The 25523-nt window shown below is 37.7% G+C and overlaps 1 protein-coding gene across 3 annotated transcripts in view; it reads left to right on the forward strand.

Moving 5' to 3' along the window:
• The window catches only part of SRF (serum response factor), an 870566-nt gene that overhangs the window by 677021 nt on the left and 168022 nt on the right, over window positions 1-25523 (forward strand). For 2 of the 3 annotated variants that reach the window (XM_044060034.1, XM_044060035.1), the window contains one exon: window positions 23251-23442. The exons of the other annotated variant lie outside the window; for it this stretch is intronic. In XM_044060034.1, the coding sequence (XP_043915969.1) occupies window positions 23251-23442 (192 nt within the window). The remainder of the gene's footprint in view (window positions 1-23250; window positions 23443-25523) is intronic. 3 annotated transcript variants of the gene reach the window in all.

Genomic DNA, 25523 nt, shown 5'->3' on the forward strand with positions numbered 1-25523 from the left:
TACCATAAATGTAGATGTCCGATAGGTATGCATCTGCAGTCAGGATTACCCACCCTCCTTCCCCTCTGTGGTATTCCTAGGGTGCTTACCCCTCTTTCAGCTAGCTGGGGGAATCTATTATGGTGTGTTTGTTTGTATGTATATATGTACATATATATGTTTGCTGCTGTTTGGAATTATCAACTTTTATCCAAATTTAGCCTTCCTAGAGGGCACCTGGCATCTGGGGCAAGAAACACTGAGGAAAATGGCATCGGCTGATGCCTTTATACCCCAGAAGCTCTGACGTCGGGGAAAGTGCGACATCAGCCGAGGCCAGACCCAGACTTTGGAATCCGGCCGACCGAAGGGCTGCCTGAGGCAGGACAACCCATATGTTATGACTGCAGATGCATACCTATCGGACATCTACATTTATGGTAGGTACAAAACTGTACTTTTTCCTTTTATGGCAGTAGCATTGTTGCCTCGCAGCAAGAGGTTCTCCCATTCAATTCTTGGCTTGGCTTGGGAGTGCCTTCTGTGTGGAGTCTGCATGTCCTCCCCGCGGTTGGGTAGCGTTCAAAAGACATGCGTGCATAAATGGGCGTGCTTTCGTTGAAGGTTGGGCATCGAGCTGGCACCTCGGCATTTCGTAAAAAAATCTACTGCCAATCATTAGCGGACCGGAGTTTCGCTGTGGCGACCCCTTACCGGGAAAAGCCGAAAGACAACAACAACATTCCTGTTTTTTTTTTCTCCAGATATTCCACTGAATAACCATCCTGAGAACCTTGCTTTATCAAATTCACATGTTCAGTTCTTTCCAAGTGTCTCTCCTGTAGCATAGCTATTTGCACTCTACATTTTTAATATAGTTAACTACTCTTTTTTTTTATATTTATCTGTAAGACCATTCAGATTGAAAGACATTACAGAAAGCATCATTTTCTTATATAATTATTATTATCACCTTTTATGTGTAACTGTTTTTTTGTTAAATGTATAGTTCCAACTTTTATGTTACATGCATATACTGTTCGGCAGATTGGTCTTTTATACAGTTGTTTCTTGATGTACATTTGAGCCTATGCCAAATCTTACATGACATTTTGTTGTTTTGAAAGCCCTCAGACAGAACAAACAGCCCCTCAACCCCTCCATAACCTATTAATTTAATAATAACACACAAAACTATATACATCTTCAAATATTGAAGTCTTTGCTTCCTAATAAGAACAAACGTTCTAAGTTGATAGCCACACAGACAGGCTGGAGTTAACCAAAAAGAAAGGTTAGTCATGCTAAGATGCATGGTGCAGCCTATGCTATTAGTAAGTGCTATTTGATTGTCTATCTTTATAGCCCTCCCAGCTGAGAAAAAAACTTGAATGCTTTCAGTAAACACTTTCTCCAAGCCATTCTCTTTATCAAATTATCTTCTAGTGACATGCAAACCAGGCACAAAACTGCTAAGGGGTACCTTGTTTACCAGAAAAAAAGCATTATAATAGTATTTTTCAATTACATGCTTTGTAATAAACTTGTTACTGGATAATTCCTAGGGTCTTAACTCAGTCACTTATCTATGCAAGGATGGGAATAAGCACACTGATTTTTTTTTAGTCATACTCTTTTAACCAGACCTTTCTACATTCCACCCTTTTTTGTTTTGTTTTTTTTTACATTGCAGTGCCTACATTTCTTAAAACTGAACAAAGAAAAAGAAAGAAGTGAGGGAAAAAAAACACCTTGACTTCAAGTCTGATTGGTTTTGTCTTTTCTTTAAAACCCTCCCAGCTGGGGAAATCCCTGATTGCTTTTGGAGAACATTATGTCCTAGCCAATTTCTCTTTTCTTTTTCCATTTTCTCTTCCCTCAGCGAACCCCCTTCCACCAGACTGTCTCTAGTCATTTTCTGTCAGATTGTCTCCACTGAGACATGAGAACCAGACGGCCAGTTTCTCTATCAGATTGTTTCCATGGAAATATGAAGACAAGCGGCAGAATTACTACTAAGTATTCATGCATTTGCTAGAGAAAAAAAATTCATAATATTCAGTATTCTTTTTCATTTACTTGGTCTCTCTTAAAACTAATCAATATAAGGTCCTTCATTACATTTTCCCATGCAAGAATGAAAAAAGTGCATTAATTTTAACTTTGTCATGCCTTTTTAACCCGACTTTTCTTAAAACTGCACAAGAGGAAAGAAAGAAGAGGGGAGAAAAAGAAAAACTGCACCTGTTTACAATCTCTATTACACTTAAAAATCGCATGCAAAGACCACCATGTACCACAAATACAGTAGTGTTAAGAAAATGTTTTTTTTTTTAATATACTTAGTTAGCTTTCTCTTCTCTCTTCCTCTCCCGAAAGCATTTTTCTGAACATTGACATGAAGTAGGGCATATACTTTAGAGTCCCCCACAAGTCCAAGAAATTTTGAAAAAGTCCAACATTTCCAGATTTTTTTGTCCTATCATATTTCACAAATATAATTATTGAATTATAATCCCACATTGAGTTACTGGTTTTATTACTGTTCTTCTCCATCGCCCAAATCCTGTCTCTGCCTCATTTCAAACATACTCTATAGAGATTCTTCTAGTCAACCCTCATGCTCCCCTCCTTCTCTCCAACATTTTCCATTGAAATATTGGAAAAGGTTTCACAGGTAAAGTCTCTCTGTGGTCTTTCTTACCAGCAGAACAAGAAGCAGAATCTTTGTGTTTCACAGATCACTTTTTGTTGGACAAACTTTTGTATTTCCTCCTTAGCATGCACTTCATTAAAAAATGATTTTGTCCCTCCAGGGATGAATACTTTAAAGACAGCTGGATACAGCAGTTTGAATCTCAAACCCGTGTCTTGACATTCCCTGGATAGTGGAATGAATTTACTCCTCTTCTGTATGGTGTACAGTGAATAATTATTCTCCAAAACACTCTTCTGTCTCCCACTTTTAGTATTTCTTCCTTCTGCCACAGTTTTGTCAGAAACAACTCTTCTGCTGGTATGATTGGTGTGATTGCTCCTTAACTATTAAAGGTCTAGGTTGCCTTCTTATAGCTAGGTTTGGTGCTTGCATACAATGTGCCCTTTCATTTAACATCTGCTGTGGAATACCAGTCCAGTTGCTTATTTTCTTTCATAAAATTAATACAGTCTGTTCCTTCCAGCTTCTCTGGTATAGCTGAAAATCTCAGGTTTTTCCTGCATACTCTGTCCTCTAATTCTATTGTTTTTTTAAACATCTCTTCCTGAGCAGTCTCATATTCAGCCAGCCTTTTCTTCATTTCAACCTCTGATTTTTGCAGCTTTGTCATCTCATCTGAATATTTGTTTAAAACTTCTTCCATTTTTTCCAGCCTTTTGTTGTTGGTGCTGCTATACTCCATTAGTGTTTTGTTTAGTTTAACCAGGTCTGTATGCAGTTGTCTTATATCTTCTGTAGGTTATTAGAAGTCGTGTGTGAAGGTTGCGTAGCTTTTTGCTGAACAGCTGCAGAACTTTCCCCAGTCTGTGTTTCTTCTTCACTTTTTGTAGCTGATTTTTTTCCAGGTCTTATATTCTTTATTCCTGGCATCCAGGCAGTGCCAGTTACTGAGTTTCTGTTTTCACACTAGGAGAGCTAGAAACAAGCTGCCCCTGAGTGTGCAGCCATCTTGGAAGTCCAGTGGGCAGCACTTCCTGTACAAATTGTCACCAAATTAGTTCTACCCAGTTTCCAGTGTCTTCTCCAGTGTGTTGCTCATAGGGTGAGAGTCTTGCAGGATAAGACTTTGCTGCTGTCCCTTTACCTGGATGTCTGACTTCTGGTAGTTCTGTCCATTGACTTCCTGTAGGGGGTCCTGATATCGAACATTCTGTAGGTGCAATCCTGAAGGGTCACTATAAATTTGAAAAACGTCTTCTACATTTCTTGTCGAGATGAAATACTTTATTAGGATGAAGTTGGACATTGTCTAGTGTCATCATACTTGCCCTTGGATAAGTCTCAGGAGGTCATGGCTTTAGCCTCTTGTGCTAATGTGCAATGCAGAGTCCATGTTTAGACTCCTCTCTCTCTCTAGATCCAGATGATGGTTGCAAAATCCCAGAAGAAATAAGCTGCTGCTGATGTGAATTGATTCTCTTGCCTTTCTTGAGCAAATGATTCAGTGGCTGGATGTCATCAAGATCTTCTTGAAGCAAGATAAACTGGTCTTCCATGCAGAAGAACATGGTCCTTCCCCTCTTCTGCTAAGCACAGCATGGGGGGGTGCATGTTTTCCCTTCCGTGACATGGGAAATTTATACAGCTTCTTGCCATTCTAGCCGGTTCCACACCTCATCACAAAGTTTGGGGTAGAAGGACACGCACGCACGCACACACACACACACACACACACACACACACACACACACACACACACACACACACACACTTTGTGGTGGGGCCAAGAAAGAGATGTTTTTAATTTCTTTATATCTAACAATACAGGAAAACATCCTGTTCATTTTGGTTGTGGGGACTTCTAGCTCCTGATGTAGGTCCCTTCCGTCTTAGGACATTTTTGGTAGGGTCTTGGATGTTATTGAAGCTTTTAGGAAGGCTTGTACCACCAAGTGGAAGATGTTCGTAGCCTGGAAGGTGTAGTACCCTGCTCCTGCCCAGTTAGTCATGCTGATGCACCTAATGTACCTGTATTACTAGTTCCTTAGTTTTTCCATGTTTCAGATGTAAATGCTGTCACAGTGCATCATGAAGATAAAACTATGGTCCCTCCTGCACTCAGCTGTTCAAGCAATTCCTAAAACGAGTGCTGCCTCTGTCTTTCATTGACCCTGCTTGTTTGATGACACTGAAGTTTGTTTCTTGGAAGACTGTTTCTGATTAGTGGTCATCATCTCTGCACAATGCTCATCTGAGCTACAGGTACTTATGAGTAGGGAAGCTTGTCTGGCATTTTACAAGGATTAGGCCCTCTCTTGACAAATCCATACTTTTTCTGAATGTTTTTAAGGGTTGCCTGAATTCTCTGTTTTGTGCAGAAAATGGGAGAAGAGCCATTCATAATCTGTGCATGTATGTGCAGCTCAAGTGCTACCCAAGGAGAATACAGAAGGTTGGAACAACTGATCATCTGGTTTGCTGCAGTGAGGAGCACATTGCATTCATCAGACATCTACTTTCCAAGTTGACATTATTTTTTGTTGTCAGTCAATCGCCTGCTCAGAAATGCTGCAGTGATAGTACACTCCACTAGAAGAGTGGATTTATCCATTGCTTCATGAAATCCACTATTATGGGATGTTTTGTATATCACTTTGAGTGTCGTTATCTCCTGGAGTGCATGTCATGTGAGTGTTAGTGCCCCTGGTCTTTTAGTAAAGCTGTTGATGTGAATGCATTTTGTGCTTTTTCAGTCTGTTGTAGGTCATTTCTTACTGTACTTCACAACAGTTGCATAGCAAAGCTTTTGCAGATGTGTATGCTGTGATCATTTAGTCCTCAAGGCACACGCTCACTAAGCATTGTTGCCTCATCTGTGAAATGGAAATGGGAGAGGGGGTTCTTTTGAAAAGTCAGTCTTCCAGGACTAGGCTATCTGAGCTCCAACCTTAGGTAGTCCTCAGTTTTTTACACTGTTACTAGTGATCAAGATCTATTCCAGCCTAGATTCTCGAGGAAGGATCTTGTAGTGACATACATTATGTATTAATTTTATTGTACTATGTAGTCTACTAGAGATTCCTCTTTGATAGATCAGGAATATCCTTCCACTATCCCCTTTGGGGCTGAGTGGCCCTTCTGTCAGCTGATACTGTTGGAGGTGCTTGTATGTCAGGAAAGCATATATTCTTGCATCACTTGTTTCAGTAATATGGTGTCTGAACCTTATTCATATTTCTTGATTTGCCTCACTAGAGACTTGAAAGTGAGCTGCTGGGCTTCAGGGAGAAGTAGACAAGCATGCTTATGTGACTGGCACATCTTCTCACGGTGTATATTGACAGACTGCACACAAAGGTTTGCAAGCATGTGAGAATACTGCAACAGTGAAGAGAAAGGACATCTACTTATAGTAAGATTTTATACAACAGTACTTTCTCCATTTCAGTCTTCCTGTGAAGAGGTTTGCCTATTTAGTTGTAAAATTCTTACTGAAAATACCTAAACTTTGAAGTGTGGGGCAGCATTTCTGTTTTTAGTTGCCATTCCGGCTGTTTGGACTGTCCAAAGTGTGTACAAAGCACATAGCTTCAGCATTTTGCCCACCAAAGGCTTCAGCATATCTCCATTATTTCCTTGTGTGGATAAATACAAAGTAATGTGTGACCCTGTTTTAATCATTTAACCATATCATATAGTGCTCCTGGACTGAATCTGAATGAATCCTTGTGGAGTAATACTATAACCCAATTAACAAAAGCATAGTAATAATTGTTCCTTCATTCCAGCTGTAACATTTAAGGATTGCACAAAATCACACTGCATCTTGACCTAGCTAAGGCCTTTTATACCATTTCCCATGCTGCTGATATCATGCAAAAGCTAAATACTTTAAAAATTGAACCCTGTGTATTAAAGATGGATCGCAAACTGGCTGAAAGATGGAACCCACAAAGTAATAGTAGCAGGTGCTTTATCTGAAAGTGTGAAAGTGACCAAGTTGTGTCCCTTTGGCCTCATTACTGGAACCTTTTCATTTTGGTATTTATTTATTTCTCAGGTCTCCAAACATGGTACTAAGACCTCTAGCTAACAAAGTTTGCAGAGAGTTGCAAACTGGGGGTTAAGTTACCCTATGACATCCAAACCCATCAGAATGAACTCAACCTAGTAAACTCTTGGTGTACTGAAAACAGGCTTAAGCTAAATATTAAAAAGTAGTGTCATCACTTGGGGTGGACAGTAGTTCTCATACTGTCTAAACAACACACCTCTGCAAAACAAAAATATAGTCAGGAACTTGAGTCAGTAACTCCCTCTTTTTTTGCCATTATGGAACAGTTGTCTAGAAATTCCTTTAGTCAGCCCATTTACTTGTGAAAAGAATGTCATCCAGATCTAGAGATAATTGCTCCCTTTTACTAAGCATTGATCAGGCCATTTATCGATGCAATGCCCCCTTTTCAGATGTATCTCACTAAACATATCAAACAATTAGAAAGACCCCAAAGTTTCCTAAGCAAAAAGATAACAGGCTTTAAAGTGTCTGAGCTATCATGAGAGGCTGGAAGCTCTGTCCCTTTATTCAGTGTCTTATAGACTTTTGAGGGAAAATTTCTGTCTTCCTTACAGCAATGTTAACGGCCAGATTTTCTTGGACCTCCTGCTTTTCCGTAAGTCCAGTACCTCCACCAGCAGTAGAAGCCAGGAAATAAATCTTCACTGACAGGTAAAACTCTCTGAATGGACAAGTTTATAACCCAGTGCCTCCCTACACCTCTGAAATAAACTTCCCCTGCATGTTAAGCAGTGAAGCTCACTATCTTCCTTTAAATATAAACGTGATGACTGGATGAGTATTCACAAATTTACTCCAGGACTGACCAGTATAGCCTTCCTAGAGAGAAGAGGTGCTGCCTGAGGGGAGGTACTGGCAAACAAAGTATGGTGGTAACACTCAGTGGCCTTGGAATATCTATGAATCACAAGGGTGCAGAGATTTCAGCTTTTGTGCATAATATGACGTGTGTAGCAAGAAGATGGTACGTTAGGACTTTCTGATCCATGGCTTATTACATCTTTATACTACCATACCAAAGGTTTCTTATGAGAAAAGTTCTGTGAATGCTAATAAAATTTTGGAATCAACCATAGACTCTCTGCAGCAGAAGACGTCAGTAGTGTCTTTTGCAGCAACAAAACTCATCAGGATGACTTAACTGATGTGCGTAAGTAAGAGTGCCAGTCTGCCCTTGTCCTACATTGATATTGGCAGCAGATACCCAACATGTTTTGAGGACTCTCTTTCATTCATTCTGCATGTCTAGATATTTACCTCATATTTTTAGCTTGTTCCTCATAAAATTTGTGTTTTCTGGCAAATCATTTATAAATCATTGAGGAATGTTGTCAGAAAATGACAGGAATTTGAGTTTCAGACTTTATACCCTTCAGAAAATTCAAGCTAACACAAAACCTGTTATTGTATCAACTTTTGAAGTTTGTAAGAGCAATATTTAAAAATTGCCCCTATTTTTACATCTTTGTCGCCCCATTATTTATGGCTTTGTCCAAATTTCTTGGTCTAAGAGGTTGAGAGGTATGGCAGGAATTTGCTATAACCTTGAAACCCTTTAGACCAGTCTGCCTTCAGAGCCTGTTATAATCAGCACGGGCAACACAGCATTGATGAATTCAGATACATCTGTGTATTCTGTTTGTGAAGAGAAACAGTAAATGTATGGTGACAGATAGTGAGGCAGCATAACTTCACAGTTGGTGGTGTTACAGAAGCATTATGCAGGCCTTGGGTCATGTACCCCCCTATATTTATTGTTTTGCTGTTTTTGCAGTTGTATATGCTGCCTACATGTCTTGATTTGCATTGACTTTTGGTGTAAACCAGGCATAATGATAGCTATGGCAGATCTGCATTTATTAAGTGATGCAGCCAAATGAGAACTGAAGTGAGCCTACCACACAACCAGTCCTTCCTTACTCTCCACTTCATTTGGATAATGTTTATTTCAGATTTGTGGTCTGTGTGGCTGTACTACTTGATTGGTAGAGGAAAGTTCTATATCTGGGATCAGCATAATAGCCATTTCCCTCATTCAGTTCCCTGTTGAAGATATCTGGGATCAGCATATTAGCCATTTCCCTCATTCAGTTCCCTGTTGAAGATATCTAGGATCAACATAATAGCCATTTCCCTCATTCAGTTCCCTGTTGAAGATATCTAGGATCAACATAATAGCCACTTCCGTCATTCAGTTCCCTGTTGAAGATGACTGCTAATAGTGGAGTTTTGTTCTGCATGCTTTCTGTACATTTGGATCCACATACTTTTTAATATTGTTTGTTGTTGCGGTACAGTGCGATGTGGTGCCGTAAAAGACTTGTTTACAGTGCTTATTGTCACAGATTACCAATGATACTGCACACTCGAATGTAGCACAGTTCAACAGTTTACAGATGAGTGCAGGGTCTGATGTATGGAAAGCTGAGAAATGGAGACTGAAATTTTTCATCATTTGGCCATTGTGTTAACTCTATACAGTGTCTTTTGAAAGTTAACTTAAGGAAGTTGCTCTTTAAAAAGATAAGAAACTACTTAATTTTTAATTATTTTATAACAGTGCTCAAGTCTGTGACTAGAAGGCAAACATGCATATTTTGGGTTCAGACTTGACAATTACAGTCAAATGCTTTATGTGATTATTTGGTTGAAATTAACTGTTTTGTTAAATGTGGATGTATTGAGGTGTACCCAGATGAAACCAGCAAAAAGCTAGAAAATTAGAATATGGGCAGTTGTGCTAGAATTCTTTGAATTTATATTGAAAACTACTTTGGAAAACAGACTTATAACAAGTGAATAGAATGATGAACACAGCCAAGTGATTATTTTTGTGCATTTTATTTTAGCTGGATATCATTAGTATATGTCAGCTGAATTTATAACATTATAGCTTGCTTAAGTAATTGGCATGGGAAAAGCAGCTTACTTCATGGGACATAGCATGTCTTTTCACACACTGTCACTAGTGCTTAGAAGAGGGCACAGTATAAAAGGAAGTTGAATAAAGTTCTTGAAAAGTATAAAGCCAAAATAATGTGCAAGTCATAGCTTTAGTACAGCTTTGCATGTAGCAACAGTTTATCAGATGTAAAATATTAATTCTGTCATATCAAAGTATATTTAAAGCAAATAGCACTCACGGCTATCACAAGAATATTAAGTGCTGTCTGTTGGTTGTCCTAGTAATTTATGTTTATAATTTCTGCAGTCAAAAAAGTAATAGGAGACATCATCTTGTGTGACTTGAGATGAATTGAGCATAATCTGTACTTGTCAAATCTCGTAACAAAGTCTAAGTATGGTACCCACTTATTGCTGCTGTCTCAAAAAAAGGCTACCTTTTTTACAAGTAACATTAAGCAGGATCTCTCATTTTATTACTATTATCCCACGTCACAAACATTATTGTCAGCTTCTTGTCAAAGTCAAATGTCTCCCTACCCACCAGAGAGCAGATCTGTTCCTTTGTTTACCTCTTTACAAATTTCACAAGATATATGAGCCTGTCTTAAGGAAAAAGTAAAGTAGGCATATTGTTTAATGGCTTTTAAAAGGACAGAAAATTTAACATTTTATGTGCAAGGACATTATTTTTGGGTCTTATTTCATAAGTAAAAGGTAATGCTATGATTTAGATATGTATTGCGCTTGTCAGCCAGAAACAATATGCATGTGTTTGCTGTGAACCAAAATGGCAAAAAAAAAAAAAAAGTAGAACATGCTCTTGGCTGATTAAGGCTGCTGGTGGTAACTAGTAGCATTAGACCATATTTCTGAAACCATTTGAAATATTGAAGCAAATTTCTCATTTGTTATGACCCTCAGTTACGGAATGCATTTAGCTAAGATTCCAGGTATAATGACATGTACACCATTTTGTATACAAGTAATGTACTTCTACTGCATATTCTCATCTGGAGAAGCGGTATGAAAACTGATTTGTTGATTGTAACTGTATTTTCTGCATAATTTTTGTGCATATTCCATGTATTACTGTATATGTTTACGGTGTAACTTAAATTTTTTTTTATATGAATATTTTATGTAACTTTTCTGGAGCTTTTCTCCTCGTGTCTCCACTGAAAACAGGCTTCTAGCTCAGTTGGACCAACCCAGTTAATAAATGTCAAATAAAATAAAATGTCAAGTAAAATAAATAGTTTTAAGTAAACTGGTATTCTAGATTATTATTCTTTTCTTTACACTGAACCAAGGTCCCGTATATTATCCCTAACAACAGCAGCAGAGTATTATGTAATATATCAGACAGTGAACACCTGCATTTAGTACTTATGTGTAGAAGGCTAAATGTTAGTTTATCTTAAAGATTTCATTGCATAAGCTTCAGGTATTAAAAACAGGGTCATTGGCTATAACATGCACATAAGACTGCTTTTCTGCTCTTAGGGATTTCAGCAAACTTGATGAATTTGACCACCCTAATGTAGCTACTTCGGAGCATGGCATTTGAGCCACAGTATTTAACAATGGTAGAAATCCTTTTTTTTCTAGTGAGATGTATATGATTTTAACTTTATGTAATAACTCAGTATAGATGCATTTTTTTATCTTATGCAGTAACTCAATACAGATGTAGTCTACACACCAAATAGAAGATATGTGAAACACTTCTTTTAGAAACAGTAATAACATTTGGAAATGTCAGACTGTGATAGTAGAGGCACATGTGCCTCTCTATTTGGTGCCTATGCATAAAAGGCCATATGTCAATCTCGCATTTAGATTTCATTGTGAATCTTTCAGGTAGTAACAACAGGGTGTTCAGCTACAAAATGTACCTATGACTGTTAATTCTACACTTGGCGATATTAGTGCAGCTCACTGTGGAATTTGATCCCCACCACTTCAGTTGCTTCATACTGTGGCATTTGAGCCAAGGCATATAAATAAAAATCCATGGATGTTCTTCATCTCACATTGCTGCAGTCCTTACATATGGGTAGTCCGCTGTCGGCCCGAATATCAAAGTATTAGGCTGACGTCGGTCAAGGCGCTTAAGACTGACATCAGAACATCAGGGTACAAATGCGCATGACCGACGTCATATCCTCAGTCTTTTTTGCCGCATGGTCCGATGCAGAAGCAGCGTTGCAAGTGCCGTTCGGCGTTCTGAAATTTTTCGAATTCGGAGTTTCAGACCGAGTCAAAGTTGGCTAAGTACCCCGTTGGGGAATATTTTGGTTTTTTCTTGCCTCAGTGGTTTACCGGATGTCAGAAAAAGTGAATAACTGTATTTCTTGTGGGAAGCAGATACCGCATAGGGATTATCATTCTTTGTGTATTCCTTATGGCGGTTGAGCCTTTCTTAATTTTCCATAAGGATAGGGTATCTTTGCGTACTAATCCTTCCTTTATGCCTAAAGTGGTTTCTAGTGTGGCTTTAAACCAAACTATTCATTTGCCTACTTTTTATGCAAACCCCCAAAATAAAGGGGAAAAGATTTTGCACACTTTGGATATACACAGGCAGTTGCGATATTATTTGAGCAGAACTAAAGGGTTCAGGCAGTCTCAGCAGTTATTTGTTTCATTTGCTTTGGGTTCTCAGGGCAAGCCTGTTTCAAAACAAACTATTTCTAAGTGGATTGGGTTTTGTATTGCTTTCTGTTATTCCCATCATGGTAAGGAGATTCCAGCTGGGATTAGGCCTCATTCCACTAGGGCTACTGCCACTTCTACAGCTTTTTTAAGGGGGGTGGCAACTAAAGATATTTTGGAGGCAGCTACTTGAGTTCAGTGCATACTTTCTCTAAACATTACCACCTTCCACTTTACTCTAAATCTAGGGCTGGTTTTGCCACTGCAATTTTACAGGGCATTTTGGCAGCTCCTAATGCTTTATAGTTTTGCCATCCTCCCTTACCTCTGCTTTGGGATTCTACCCATATGTAAGGACTGCAGCAATGTGAGATGAAGAACATAGTACAGTTTTGTACCTACCATAAATCTAGATGTTCGAAGATCTACATTGCTGCAGTCCAATTTACCCTCCCTCCTTCCCCTCTGTAGTTAGAGGCGGTTGTGTGGTTTGGGTTGTGAATATTGTGGATATTGTATATATTGTACATATGATTAGTGCAAGGGTGGTTGGTTGTTTTTGCTGTCTTTTGGTTTTGGCCTTTCTTTTTAGGGTCTTCTGACATCTGGGGCAAGAAAAGACTGAGGATATGACGTCGGTCATGCGCATTTGTACCCTGACGTTCTGATGTCAGTCTTAAGCGCCTTGACCGACGTCAGCCTAATACTTTGATATTCGGGCCGACCGAGGACAGCGGACTACCCATATGTAAGGACTGCAGCAATGTAGATCTTCGAACATCTACATTTATGGTAGGTACAAAACTGTACTTTTGCCGGAATATGCATTCACTTCTAATGTAATAACTTGGTGCACTTGGATTATGGGTGTTAGTTTCATTGTGCCTCTGAACAGAGGTCATTTGGCCCCTTAGTTGGAAACTGAGTAAAATGCAGACAATGGCACCATATTTCCTCCAAAATACTGCACTTGGCACTTTATATCGGGTTTTCTGTTGATGTTTCCATGGAAATTTTTACTAAAAGCTTTAGGGTTGTTACTGAATTATAGTAGGATATCCTGGTAAAATACACGTACTACATTTGTGTTCCAGGATTTCAGTGCTTTTCAGTATTACACAGCAGCATGTCCCCTTTGTCGGTATGTGGAGTTTAGGCTTCCCTCTATATGCAGTAGAAGTTTTGCGTCTGATAAAATATTTGTAATATTTTTACTTCTGCTGTAATGACAACTAATGTGTATATATTCCAGACATTAGTTTCCTAGTGCTTCTTAATGAGAGGTCATTCCTTTAGTGGAAACTGCATATAGTGTGAGAATGTGACACCAAAAGTCCTTTGTATACTGCATTTGTTGTCGGTGTACAAGGCCCATGTGTCAATTTCCCTGTGAAGGTTCATTATAAAAGTGTTACGAGAACTACGAAACGGTACTCTTGAAGAAAATGCATTTTGACTGTCTTTCTTGCCTGGTAGATTTCACTGTATCATAATCCTGATTTACATGAAAACAAATTGCCTTTGTCAGTAAATAGAGTTTTTGCCTTGCCTTATTTTGCATTTTGGCTGCATTCCACCACTGACCAGACATCAAATGCTTAAATCTAATGGAAACTGAGTATAATGCAACTTGGCAGCCTGGTGCCTTTTAAATGGGCTTGTAGGCCTTTTTTTATTAAAAGCACCAGTACAAAGTTGTATTTATGAAACAGTTTGACAATTTTTATTAAACGTTTAGACTGCAAATCTGGATATTCAGTTGCAAATTAGATTGTGCTTTTTTAAATTTTGTTTACTGAGATAGTGCACCAGTCTCAATGGACTGTTCGCAGGCACAGCCCAGGTGAAGAGATGAGGAGGAAGAACATCTGTACAGTTTCTGAGTCCAAAGTTACAGTATCTAGTATTGCTTTCCCTTTATTTTCTCTGTAATAACATTTCGAAAGCTGAAACATTTTCAGTGTCAAAGTAATAGTGATTTTAAGTCTTGTGTTAAAGTTAAAATACCTTTATGATGATATGAATTATGCATTAACCTCTTGTAGAAAAAGTGAAAATGTGTTGTAAATTGAATCTAAATGCATTTGCATAAAGAAAGCCATGAAACTGTAAATAACTTAAAAGCCGCAACATAGGTTGTGTCTTCTCTGGAATTTTACAGTACCGTAAACTATCTTCAGCTCCTTTCACACCCATATCATCCTGGAATGTGGCCCTTTTTGAGATGCCACACCAATGTCAGTTTTGAAGAAGTCACACAGATGATGACTGCAGTAATGCTGTTCTTCTTGCTGTTGCCTGGACACATGTGCTGCTCCCCTAGTGACCTGTATCAGTGATCATGTAATTATTTGATTTCACACATAGCCTACCCCCAGAAAACAAATAGACTTTGTGTACTGTTCTGCTGCCCCATTGAAAAGAAAGAGAAAGGCATAATGGTCACAGTAATCATTTCAACTTTTTTTTTTCTCTTGGACATAATCGCTCCCCTTGACCAGGCATATATGTGATCATTAAGCAGCAATCAAATTGTTTCCGCCTTGCTTGTGCTTTTGCACAGTGCTTGCCTCTTCATCCCTTCCGCAAAAAGATTGCCACTTTTTGTATAACTCTGATGTTTGAATGTGATTAAAGTAGAAGTAATGAACTTCAATTTGCAGCTCTCACACAGATCTGCATTGGCCTTAGAAAGGCCATATTGATGACTGCTTCACAGGCATCACATAGTTGCTCTTTGCTTTCACAGTCACACAGCCTTCCACTACAAATAGTTAGACATTTGAAGTGTGCATATAAACTGATGGTGAAGAAAGTGTCAGAAATAATGGCCTTTGTAATTAATTTCAGCTTATTCCTTGTAGACACAACACCACCCCCTGACAAGCATATTTGATCCTTCAACAGTGATCATGTAATTTTATTAACTCACACAAGCTGAAAAAGTACTTGGAAGTAAGTACAAAGTTAGACTGATCTGTACACTGGCAACTTGATGTCCATCCTTGTAGGTATGTTGACAACACCACAGCACTGATTATATGCAGTAATTAGATAAACCTAATAATTTAGCCAATCGTCTATTAATTAATTGAAAGTAAACATTTATTTTTTTTAAGTTTGGCATGCCCTTGTGTGTGTGTGTGTGTGTGTGTGTGTGTGTGTGTGTGTGTGTGTGTGTGTGTGTGTGTGTGTGTGTGCGTAAAATAATGTCCTTAATTTTATTAAACTGTTTGTGCAATAGATTATAGTGAAATTGCACTATGCTTTTACGTGCAGCCTGCCTCGAACCCCCAAAGCATAACCTTCTAGGTACTCCCCTTAAATTAGATTGTTATAAGTGAAAAAGAATGATTAGCCACTGTAGTTTATTCCCACTTGCTGTTATCAAACATATCTGTACACTATCTCTAATCACAAGAAGTCACATCAGTAATCATTTTTGTGTGGAAAAAGTCTAAAAGATTTAGGATCGTTGCTTGGTAGCATTTTCATAAGTATTTTTGTAACCAAGTAGACTCCAGAGAATTTTTCCTCATGTTGCAAGCATGATGGGGAACAAAGAGGTAAGTGGGAACATATTTTCTGATAGTGTAATGAGTTGGCAGACTTCAAAAATTCCCTGCAGACTACTCTATTAGAAATACTGTGTGAGCAAATTAGTATAACTAAGAAAATTATTTGTTTGAGCTGTGATATAGAATCGGAATCGCCTAGACATTGTAAGGCCTTGCTGAGTCTAATTTTAGTGGTTGCCAAAAAAGAAAATAGAAATCGAAGACTAAAAAAAAAACGATGATAGAAGTAGTGTATATGGTAACCGAGATAAAACAAATGGAAATGGGATCTTTAGAAAAGGCTAGAAGCAAGTTAATAGAAAAATGGGGATTGTTGGAGCAATACATACAAATAACATTTTAGAAAAAAATTAGGTTTAAAACAAGGTAGAACTTGAATGAGTTGTGTAATGTTTAACTGACATTGGTTAGATTCTCTTTGCAACTAAAAATGTCAGTATGATTTGTTTTCATTTATACAAAGATATGATTATCTGTGTCATAAGTAATAATTTGATAAAGATTTTTATTTAAAAAAATTATTTCTGTGAGCTCATGGATATTAACTGTACTTTCATGCACAGCACCCCCCCCCAAATTCTGGTGATCACCTTCAACATGTGTTGGTACAGAAAATTAAAAAAAAAAATTAATGGGAGAAATAATGTATTTCAAGTAATACGACCAGGTGAAAGATCCAACACTATTTATTAGTCTCTCTAGCGCCTCGGCTCACGCCTTCAAGGAGAATAACTACAAAGAACATTTCATGAGTATTTATATCATATAAGAACAATAATTAAACAAACAAACAATTAATCAAAAATTCATTAATTCATAAAAACACTCTCCAATTACATTCCACATTTATACCACTAGGTGTCATTGTACCATATTTCAATATAAAAACAGTCTCTTTATATAAAAGTTTTTGCTTAACCAAATCCCTATTATTATCTATTATAATATGTTCTAAAACTGTTGCTAACAAACCATCTGGTTGACTATTATGGTAATCTTTAAAGTGCATAGCTAAGGGGCTTTCTGCTTTCTTATTCTTTATAACCCTTATGTGTTCCTGAAGTCTAACTTTGAAAGCTCTTTTACTTTCTCCTATATAAAACAGTCCACAGGGACATTTTAGTGCATATACTACTGCTTCTGTGTTACAAGAAAATTTCCCACAAGGTTTAAAATTTCTACCATTTATATGTTCAAATGTTCTACTTATATATTGGCAGGAAATACACTTACCGCACTGATATGTACCCATTAACCCTATCTCTAATTTTAAATTATCATTAGGTCTAGAGTATCTGGCATGTACCAGCATATCTTTGAGGTTTCTACCTCTCTTATAAGAAAATGTAACATTTCTTGGAATTCTAATAAATCTTTATATTTAAATAAAGAGGGCCAGTACATCTGTACTGCCTTTTTAACTTCTTCTGTTATTAAATCATACATTAAAACCATGAACATTTGCTTACCTTCTTTCACCTTACTTTTTTTATTCTCATTTATATGTAATTTTTCACTTCTTGCTCTTTGCAAAGATAGTTCTACTTTTTTATTATAACCTCTTCTAATGAATAACTCTACGGTCTTCTTTAGCTCTATTTCCAACTCATAACTATTATTGCACAGCCTCATAATTCTAATGAATTCCCCATATGGCAAAGATTTTATGAGGTGAGATGGATGATGACTTTGTCCATCTAAAAAATGTAAATCATTTTCAAACCTTCTATAAATTTTAGTGGCTATTTTACCATTGTCCCTGCCTTCCAAAGTCAAATCCAGAAAATTCACTTTATTACCCAATTGAAAACCATCAAACTCTAAACCAAACTGATTTTTTTGTAAATTATTTTTAAAATTTTCTATATCATCTATACCGCCCTTGCATATAAAAATCAAACCATCAATGTATCGATAACTCACTACATATTTTTTTAAAAATTCTAACTGATACAAAAATTTTAATTCGAAGGAGTTTATTAGCACATTCGCATACATAGGGGCAAAACTTGCCCCCATAGCTGTGCCCTTCAATTGATGGAATAATTGACCATCAAAATAAAAATAGTTATTTTTGAGACAAAATTCCATTAATTCAATAATATAAAAAGACTGAGGATTATCACCTAATGTTTTTCTTAATGCTCTTAATCCATATTCATGTCTAATGCTTGTATATATACTTTTTACATCAGCTGTAAACCAAAACATATCCTGTGTCCATGCTATTAAAGAGATTTTTATCCAAAAATTCAAAACTATCTCTAATATATGATGTTTGCTTAACAACATAAGGATACAGGAAACTGTGTAAAAAATATCCATATTATGTAAAAAGTAGTTACATGCTGATACAATAGGACGTCCCGGAGGAAAAATAGCATGTTTATGTACTTTTGGTAAGCAATAAAATAAGGCTATCTCACAATTATTCGTCTTAAACTTCTTCATTACATCATCCTTTGTAAAGTATCCTAGCCTAAGCCCTTTATGTAATAGATCATCAAACTGTTTTAATGCCTTATTATATATTTTAACATCACATTTACTATAAGTATTAATGTCATTAAGATGTTCTAAACACATTTCAGCATACTGGGTATAATGCATAAGTACCACTTTGTTTCCCTTATCTGCTGGCTTTATTACTAATTCATGATTATTAATTAGAGTTTGCAGAGCCTGCCATTCTAGTTTAGTCAAATTATATTTAATTTTATATTTACTAACTTCAAAAACATTATATATTTCTTCTGCAGCAAAATCAATTATTGCTGCGAAGTTTTTTATACCCTCATGTGTAAATGGAGGAACAAAATCACTTTTGGTTTTCACTCTAGATGTATCCAATCTACTATATGCAGTATAATTAACTGTACCCAAATTATCAGATGAACAAGAGTAAAAACTATCGTCAGAATCATCAGAAGACGTCATTGATATCACATTACTATTCTCATTATCAAAATTATAAACACTTTTGCCCTGAAAAAAGCAGCTAAATGCAGTTTACGTATAAACCTATAGATATCACTTTTCAAAACATGTACACGAGGTAAAACAGTTGGAATATATTTTAAACCATGGTTAAGAACTGAAACAGTTTCATTATTTAGATCAATACCACACAGATTAATGATATATGTAGTGTCCACATTAATATCAGTAACTGTTTGAAAATTGTCATTAATTTCTTCTGGTTCGTTTATACCTTTGTGTTGTTGCATATGTACCCGCAAATGGTGTCTGTCCATATTCCGCTTCCCTGTCGTTGTCTCTAAGTCTCTCTCCATCTCCAAAATCATTACATTTCCCTCTGCGAAAGGACTGCTGAAACTCAACGGGATTCTGTGCTGCTGGCAAAGTAGGGAAGTCGCCACCTTCCCCTGGTTCGCTTTCCCATTCAGTAGAAACATCCGAATGTGTATGTGATCCGCCATTGCGCTGTGGTCTCTCCTGCTCCGCAAATCGCACGCCTTGACGTCGTTTCTTATTGGTTGGACGGGAAACCGCTGAATCAGCTGCATAATCTTTGATGTCTCGGTTTAGTTTATATTTTTTAACATTAAGCAGTTCTTTTTCTAGCTCAATGAGCTTATTTTGTATGTCCTTAAGGCATTGTTCCATACGGGTTGTACCTATGGCTCCAGCTAATATTTCACAAGTGCTAGTTATATCAATTTTAAGTTTAGCTTGTTTGACTTTATCGCGTTCCACCAATATGTTAACCCACTCAATAGAGCACTGATGGGCAGCTGTTACCCATCTCTTGTGGAACGCCTTGTCGGTCTCATCCTGTAGATCAAACGGTGTAGTGGGATTTTTAAAGGCACGCAAACCTCTAGGTGTGATATTCAATTCTAAATATCTTTGCAGGCTTAGACAATTAAGATATGTTGCTAACTCTTTAGCCATAAGTTTATCCAACCTTTCAAATGTCTCTCTCATATCCGAAGGTAGAGAGTTACCTACTCGTTGTCCAATATAGGAGAAGGGATTTTCCAACCTCCTCTGTTCTTTTTGTAGGAATTTCTGCCAAAAGGTAACTTGTTCTTCTTGTATCCCATTAGCATTCAAACGTTCACCTGCTGGTGTAGTAAACTGCTCCATAGTAGTTTGACTCGTATTAGATGAATCTTGCCTAAAAATTCTAGGCACATTAAGTGAAGGATCACTAGACATGAATATATACACAACCAAAAATAAAAAAGAATCCAAGTAATACAACCAGGTCGTATGGTTGTGTATATAAATAATGTATTTCAGTCTGTTGCTGGTACTCACAGCCATCCCCTTCCACCCTGTCCCATTAATTGATTTAATTCATGGCTACTGCTGTAGGCAGTGTTTATTTTTAACTCTACCACAGATGTGCCTGGTGTGCTACCAGTATTTGGAATTACAAAGATGCAAGAGAGCAACTGCTCCTGAAAATTGGAGTGTCTGCTTGATATGATGATGCTTGTTAAATGATCAGAGATCTCCAAGTAAGCACTGAGATTAGTTGCTCAGAGGAACTCATCATGTGCTTATTGTATATACCAACAGGACATGGATTGGTTAGCCATGTTTTGTTACTGTATGAGAGAGGTGAAAGTAAAACATCATGCTATTATATAACAGCATGATATCTCATTTCCAAGTTTGATGTCCCATTCTTTTTAATGGGAAACTGCGGGGTAGGTATTTGGCTACAAAGCTAAGGGACTGGCAAAATAATTACCACACAGTAGTCATGATGATAGGATTATTTAAATATTAAAATTAATTTCATATCGACCTTAAAATAAAATTTAAAAAAATGCTAAAACTGTGTCTTCTCGGGACCTGTTCTTTTTTCCCATGGTGCCTTGATTATTTGAGGCTCACTGTTAGTGGACAAGATGTTTCATACTTTGAGTATTGGGTCAAAGAATGTAGCTTTTTTCCCTTCCTCACTGTCTGCTAACCATCAGACCCTGTCATCCGTTTGGCTCATTCATTCATTCCGCGAACAATAACCGACTGAGAGGCCATGACTTAGACTGCTGTCAGTGTATTTCCTTGTTTGTCTGTAACCCCTTGGCACATGCCTAGTAATATACTGTAGAATTTGTTGTGTAGTGTACATAAGTGAGTATGTGTCACTCAAACAACTCTTTAGGGCTGTCCTTCCCCTGGCTGCCAACATTCCATTGTAGTCCCTGCTGGCCAGCAGGGATTCTACCTCAGTATTCTGCTCTCCTGACATACAGCCCTCTACTCTTCCACCTGAAGACAGGTGAGCCGGTTTAGCAACATCACTTTCCTTGCTCTCTCCCAACTCCAGTAGGCACCAGAGCTGGTAACCAAACTCAGTTTGCTTGAGTATTAGTCTAGGCCTTATCCCTCCATGTCAGAAGCACTGGTATAATGCAACTTGATTAAAAGAAATGCTGTACTATCTGACAGTTAAAGAAGTGCCCTCTTTCAATATATGTAAGATAGCAGTGGGTGGAGTAATGGGTTGTATACATGATTCATTAGAAAACAGTTTACCAGATAACACAGATTTACTTAAGTGTTGATGACTGAAAGAGGTGTTTAAAGAGGCAAAAAGCAATGTAAAGTAGTTGGGGCAATATTTAATTTGTAGGGAAATAGTCTCAATAAGAAAAGTAGGAAGAGTTCTGGGTTTCTCATTTGAGATTATCTAAAAGTTGTATGTTTGGTGTAAGAAAGCAGTGTTATGGTATGGAGATGAGGTGCAGTGATAGACATATCCTGGAGAACATGGTGGTTGTGTTTCTATACAGGAACTCTGTGAGACCTTGGCCAATGCTCTGTGTGCATTTCTGTGCAGTTTTAGACATACATACATGAAATGGAGATAGTTAATAAGGGAGCATAACATAAGTGGTATATGTTTAGCGAGAGCCTTCTCAACATAGATTAAATGAGGCATTATATATTCTGAAAAAGGTAAGAATTAGAACAGAAATTAAAATAACTCAATGAAATTGAGAGATCAAGATAGTTAATGACTTGTTTGAAGTAAGAGGATTCTAATGCAAAGGCAGTGCGAACTATTTTTTTTTTTCTTGATTACCCATTTAGTGCAGTGCAGAGTCACAGGTAAGCTTGCAGTTCACACAGCACTCATTTGATGCAAAGCAGAAGAACAAAATGTGAACAGCCACCAACCTATTTTATTTTATACGTTTAACTCGTTAAGCCTACTGGACACTTACCCCTTTTTCAAGGGTGACTCTGGAGTACTATTTGGTCAAGAGACTTTCTCAGAGGCACATAGCAGGAAAATGGAGGTAGAAGGAATCAAACTTTGTACCTTTGACTACAGGAAGGAAGCAGGTTACTAACAGTACAGAGCCAAAATATTTTGCATGAACTGACACACACGCGCACACACATACATACACATGCACATACAGCACATCTTTGAGATATGAGCAGAAATCAGTGCACCCAGTGAAAATCTATGCAGACACAGGAGGTGCTATAAACTCCACACACAAGATACCTCAGCCAACAGCCAGACTGGAGAACAAGTGCTTGTCCGGCAGCAGTACAGGAGATATCACTGATTAATTTGCATTTTCACAGAGAGGTCAGTGGGTCTAGGGAAAAACCTACTTGAAGTAGAGAAGGAATTTAAGGGTGTTAGGATGGATGGATGGATGGGAAATAATTGTGTGTATGAAAAGAAATGGCAGTAAATTAACAGTAGGGTATAGGAGAACTAGGTAAGCTAAGTGGCCTTACTAGCCAATATTTAAGATTAATCCCATTCTTTTTTGCCTTCATGCAAATTGCTCTATGCAGCAGAAGCTGCCTAACCATATTGTTTGTGGTCTCTTCCTGTTTCTTGGTTAGTCTGTCTAGCACCCCCATCTGCAGTCTACTACTAATAAAGGTTTCTTGTGTGCATCCTGGTGTTTCTTGTCATCTCGCCAGTTCTTTCTTTGGTTTGTACTTTTCCCTTTTATTGCTTCTTTATTGTGAATCTTAGCCAGGGACACTGATTTTCCATTTTTTTTTGGGGGGGGGGGGGGGGTCCAAAGCAGACCAAAATTTGTAATGAGCACTATAAAAACATGGTTTTCATGGTTTTGACATTTTAGGCCAGAGCACTCATTCGTTACTTGTATTTCTTATATGTACTGATTGCAATACTGCCAGTGTTCTGTGTTTAGAATCTGTTTTAAATTTGCATATTTATATGCATGCTTAAAACTGTAATGGAATCACAGTAATGAATAGAAGAGGTCCATTTAATAGTCACAGGTATAATTCCTGTAATATCTCACAAAAATGGAATTTTACTTTTTTTTTTTCAAGAAACTTAAGTCAGTGTCCCTGATTACAGCCCCTGCTCACAGCTTTTCTGTCTAATTCTGACCTTTTATTTCATGCAGTGACCTTGCCAGCTGCTATTATGACCTCTGCTGTCCCCACAACGATGCCTGGTCATATGATGTATCCAAGCCCCCATGCAGTGATGTATGCATCAACACCAGGTTTGACGGATGGTGGTCTCGCTGTTCTTAATGCCTTTTCCCAAGCCCCTTCAGCGATGCAGGTGTCACATGGACAAGTGCAGGATCAGGGTAAGGAAAATGGTAGTGTGGTGTTTGCAGTGTTTTAAGCGAAGTACAAGTTCAGCATTTAGATTAAAAGTACATTTATACTGAAGCAAGCTTTATCTTTGTCTGTTGAGTGAATGGAGACAGGTGACATCAGAGTCAGCCAGGCTGTTAATTCTGCATATACTGATATTCTATCTGACAGATTCTTTGTTAATGAGAACATTTTTGTTTGAACGTTTAATAAATAGGGAGTTGGGGTCTAGTTATTTTTCCATTAATGGACCTATCCCGTTCCCTGTGCAGAAAATATTGCTGCAGTGTTTCAAGCTGCAGAAAGGCCCTAATGATTATGTTACCACACCCAGTCTCTTCCAACTGCTTTTCTTTTTACCCCACCAACACCATACAGAAGTATATGGTACCAAAAATGTGGCAGAGAGATTAGTTTTCAAGCTAGTTTAAATGTATGTTATAATAGTGGTACAACATCTTTTTAAACACATTTGAAAACGGTCTCCACTCCTCTGAAAGGGTTGTGTCCCTCTCACAGTCCTTAATAGATGCCGTGTAACAGTGTGAAGTGTAACAGGAGGGCAATGATGTTGCCGGGAATCATCTCTAGAGAGTTGTGCATTGCAGTCTCTTCCCAGTTTTAAATGCTGTTTTGTTTTTAATTATCTGCGGCATGGCCTGTACTATACTGAACTGTGAATCCCATTTTTAAGTCTGAATAGTTCCTTTTTAAGCCTTATTTCATGTATTTTTGGAGCTCTATATAAACATGCATTAAAAAGTATACTTTACTGGCCTGCAGCTCTCAGCTCTCTGTCACCTTTGCTTTTGTGAGTAAACATTGTGTTGATTCACATTACTTTATCAGAATGTAGATGTACAAATTGTGTCTGTGCATGTGTGCATGATTGCTGTGATTTAGTTGTATTTGAATCTTCTTGACCTAAATGACTTTAGCACTCTGGCTTGTCTGTCAACACCTACTTCTCTGAAATTCTTAGTCATATTTATTTCTTCAGTAATACATTGTTGTGCCATATTAGCCTGTGCCACACCCCCTTTTACTTTTTGTTTCTTAAGAGCTTTATTAAATTATTACCCAGACTGCGGTGGTGATGCTGCGGTAGCATTGTCGCCTCAGCTAGAGCGTCTTCTGTGTGGAGACATGCATGAATGGGCGTGCCTTCGTTGAAGGTTGTGCGTCAGGGCTGGCAACTCGGTACGTAAAAGTCTACTGCCGATCATTAGCGGACCGGAGTTCCGCTGTGGCAACCCCTAACTGGGAAAAGCCGAAAGATGCAACAACTACAACATTAAATTATTACCCAAGATATAAGCAGACATGCTTTAACAGAAAAGAACAAAACACATTTACATTGTTACCATTTATATACATCACATATCCTTTGTTGTGTCACCAGTCCAACATTACATAAATGGCTGAATTCCTGCCATCCCCTAAACCTTACAACTCCTCCTCCTAGTATTATTCTACATGTGGTGTTCCACGGTTTCCATTTATTCTATGTAATTTGCTCCTTCCCTCTTTAAGGTCATCTCTTTTATATTTAATACGTCAAATACAGTTGGCTTAGACTTTGAATTCCATTTTCTAATTGCTTTTTTTTTGGAAGCCAACAGAGCTGAACTTAATAGGACCTTACTTATGTGTAAGCAGTTCAGATCCAGTGTCCTAGCTCAAACAATAATTTAAGTACTTCTGACAGAGTATCCTGTAAGGAATTTTTAAAATCTGCCAACTCATTACACTTCCAACACATATGTTCCCATTTATTTACTGCTTTTCCAGTCACACCTCCAACATTTGCTGTCTACCTGAGGAAGAATTATTTGAAGTCTGCTTGAGGTATAAAAATACCTACTGTTTTGTTTTTGATCTTTCCCTACATCCGTGTCTGCTCTAGGGAATCCCGTCTTTCCATTATACGACCAGAGTATTTGAGTTTTAATTTTACTGTCAGATTTTCCAGTCAGCAGTCTGGCTTTTCTTAAGTATTGACTGATTTGATTTTATTGTAGCCATTTTTTCTTCAACACCACAGTTCAAAATCATTGATGATCTGGGCATA

This window comes from Protopterus annectens, chromosome 1.part2, assembly GCF_019279795.1.
Source record: "Protopterus annectens isolate FY-2018-M chromosome 1.part2, PAN1.0, whole genome shotgun sequence".
Lineage (NCBI taxonomy): Eukaryota > Metazoa > Chordata > Ceratodontiformes > Protopteridae > Protopterus > Protopterus annectens.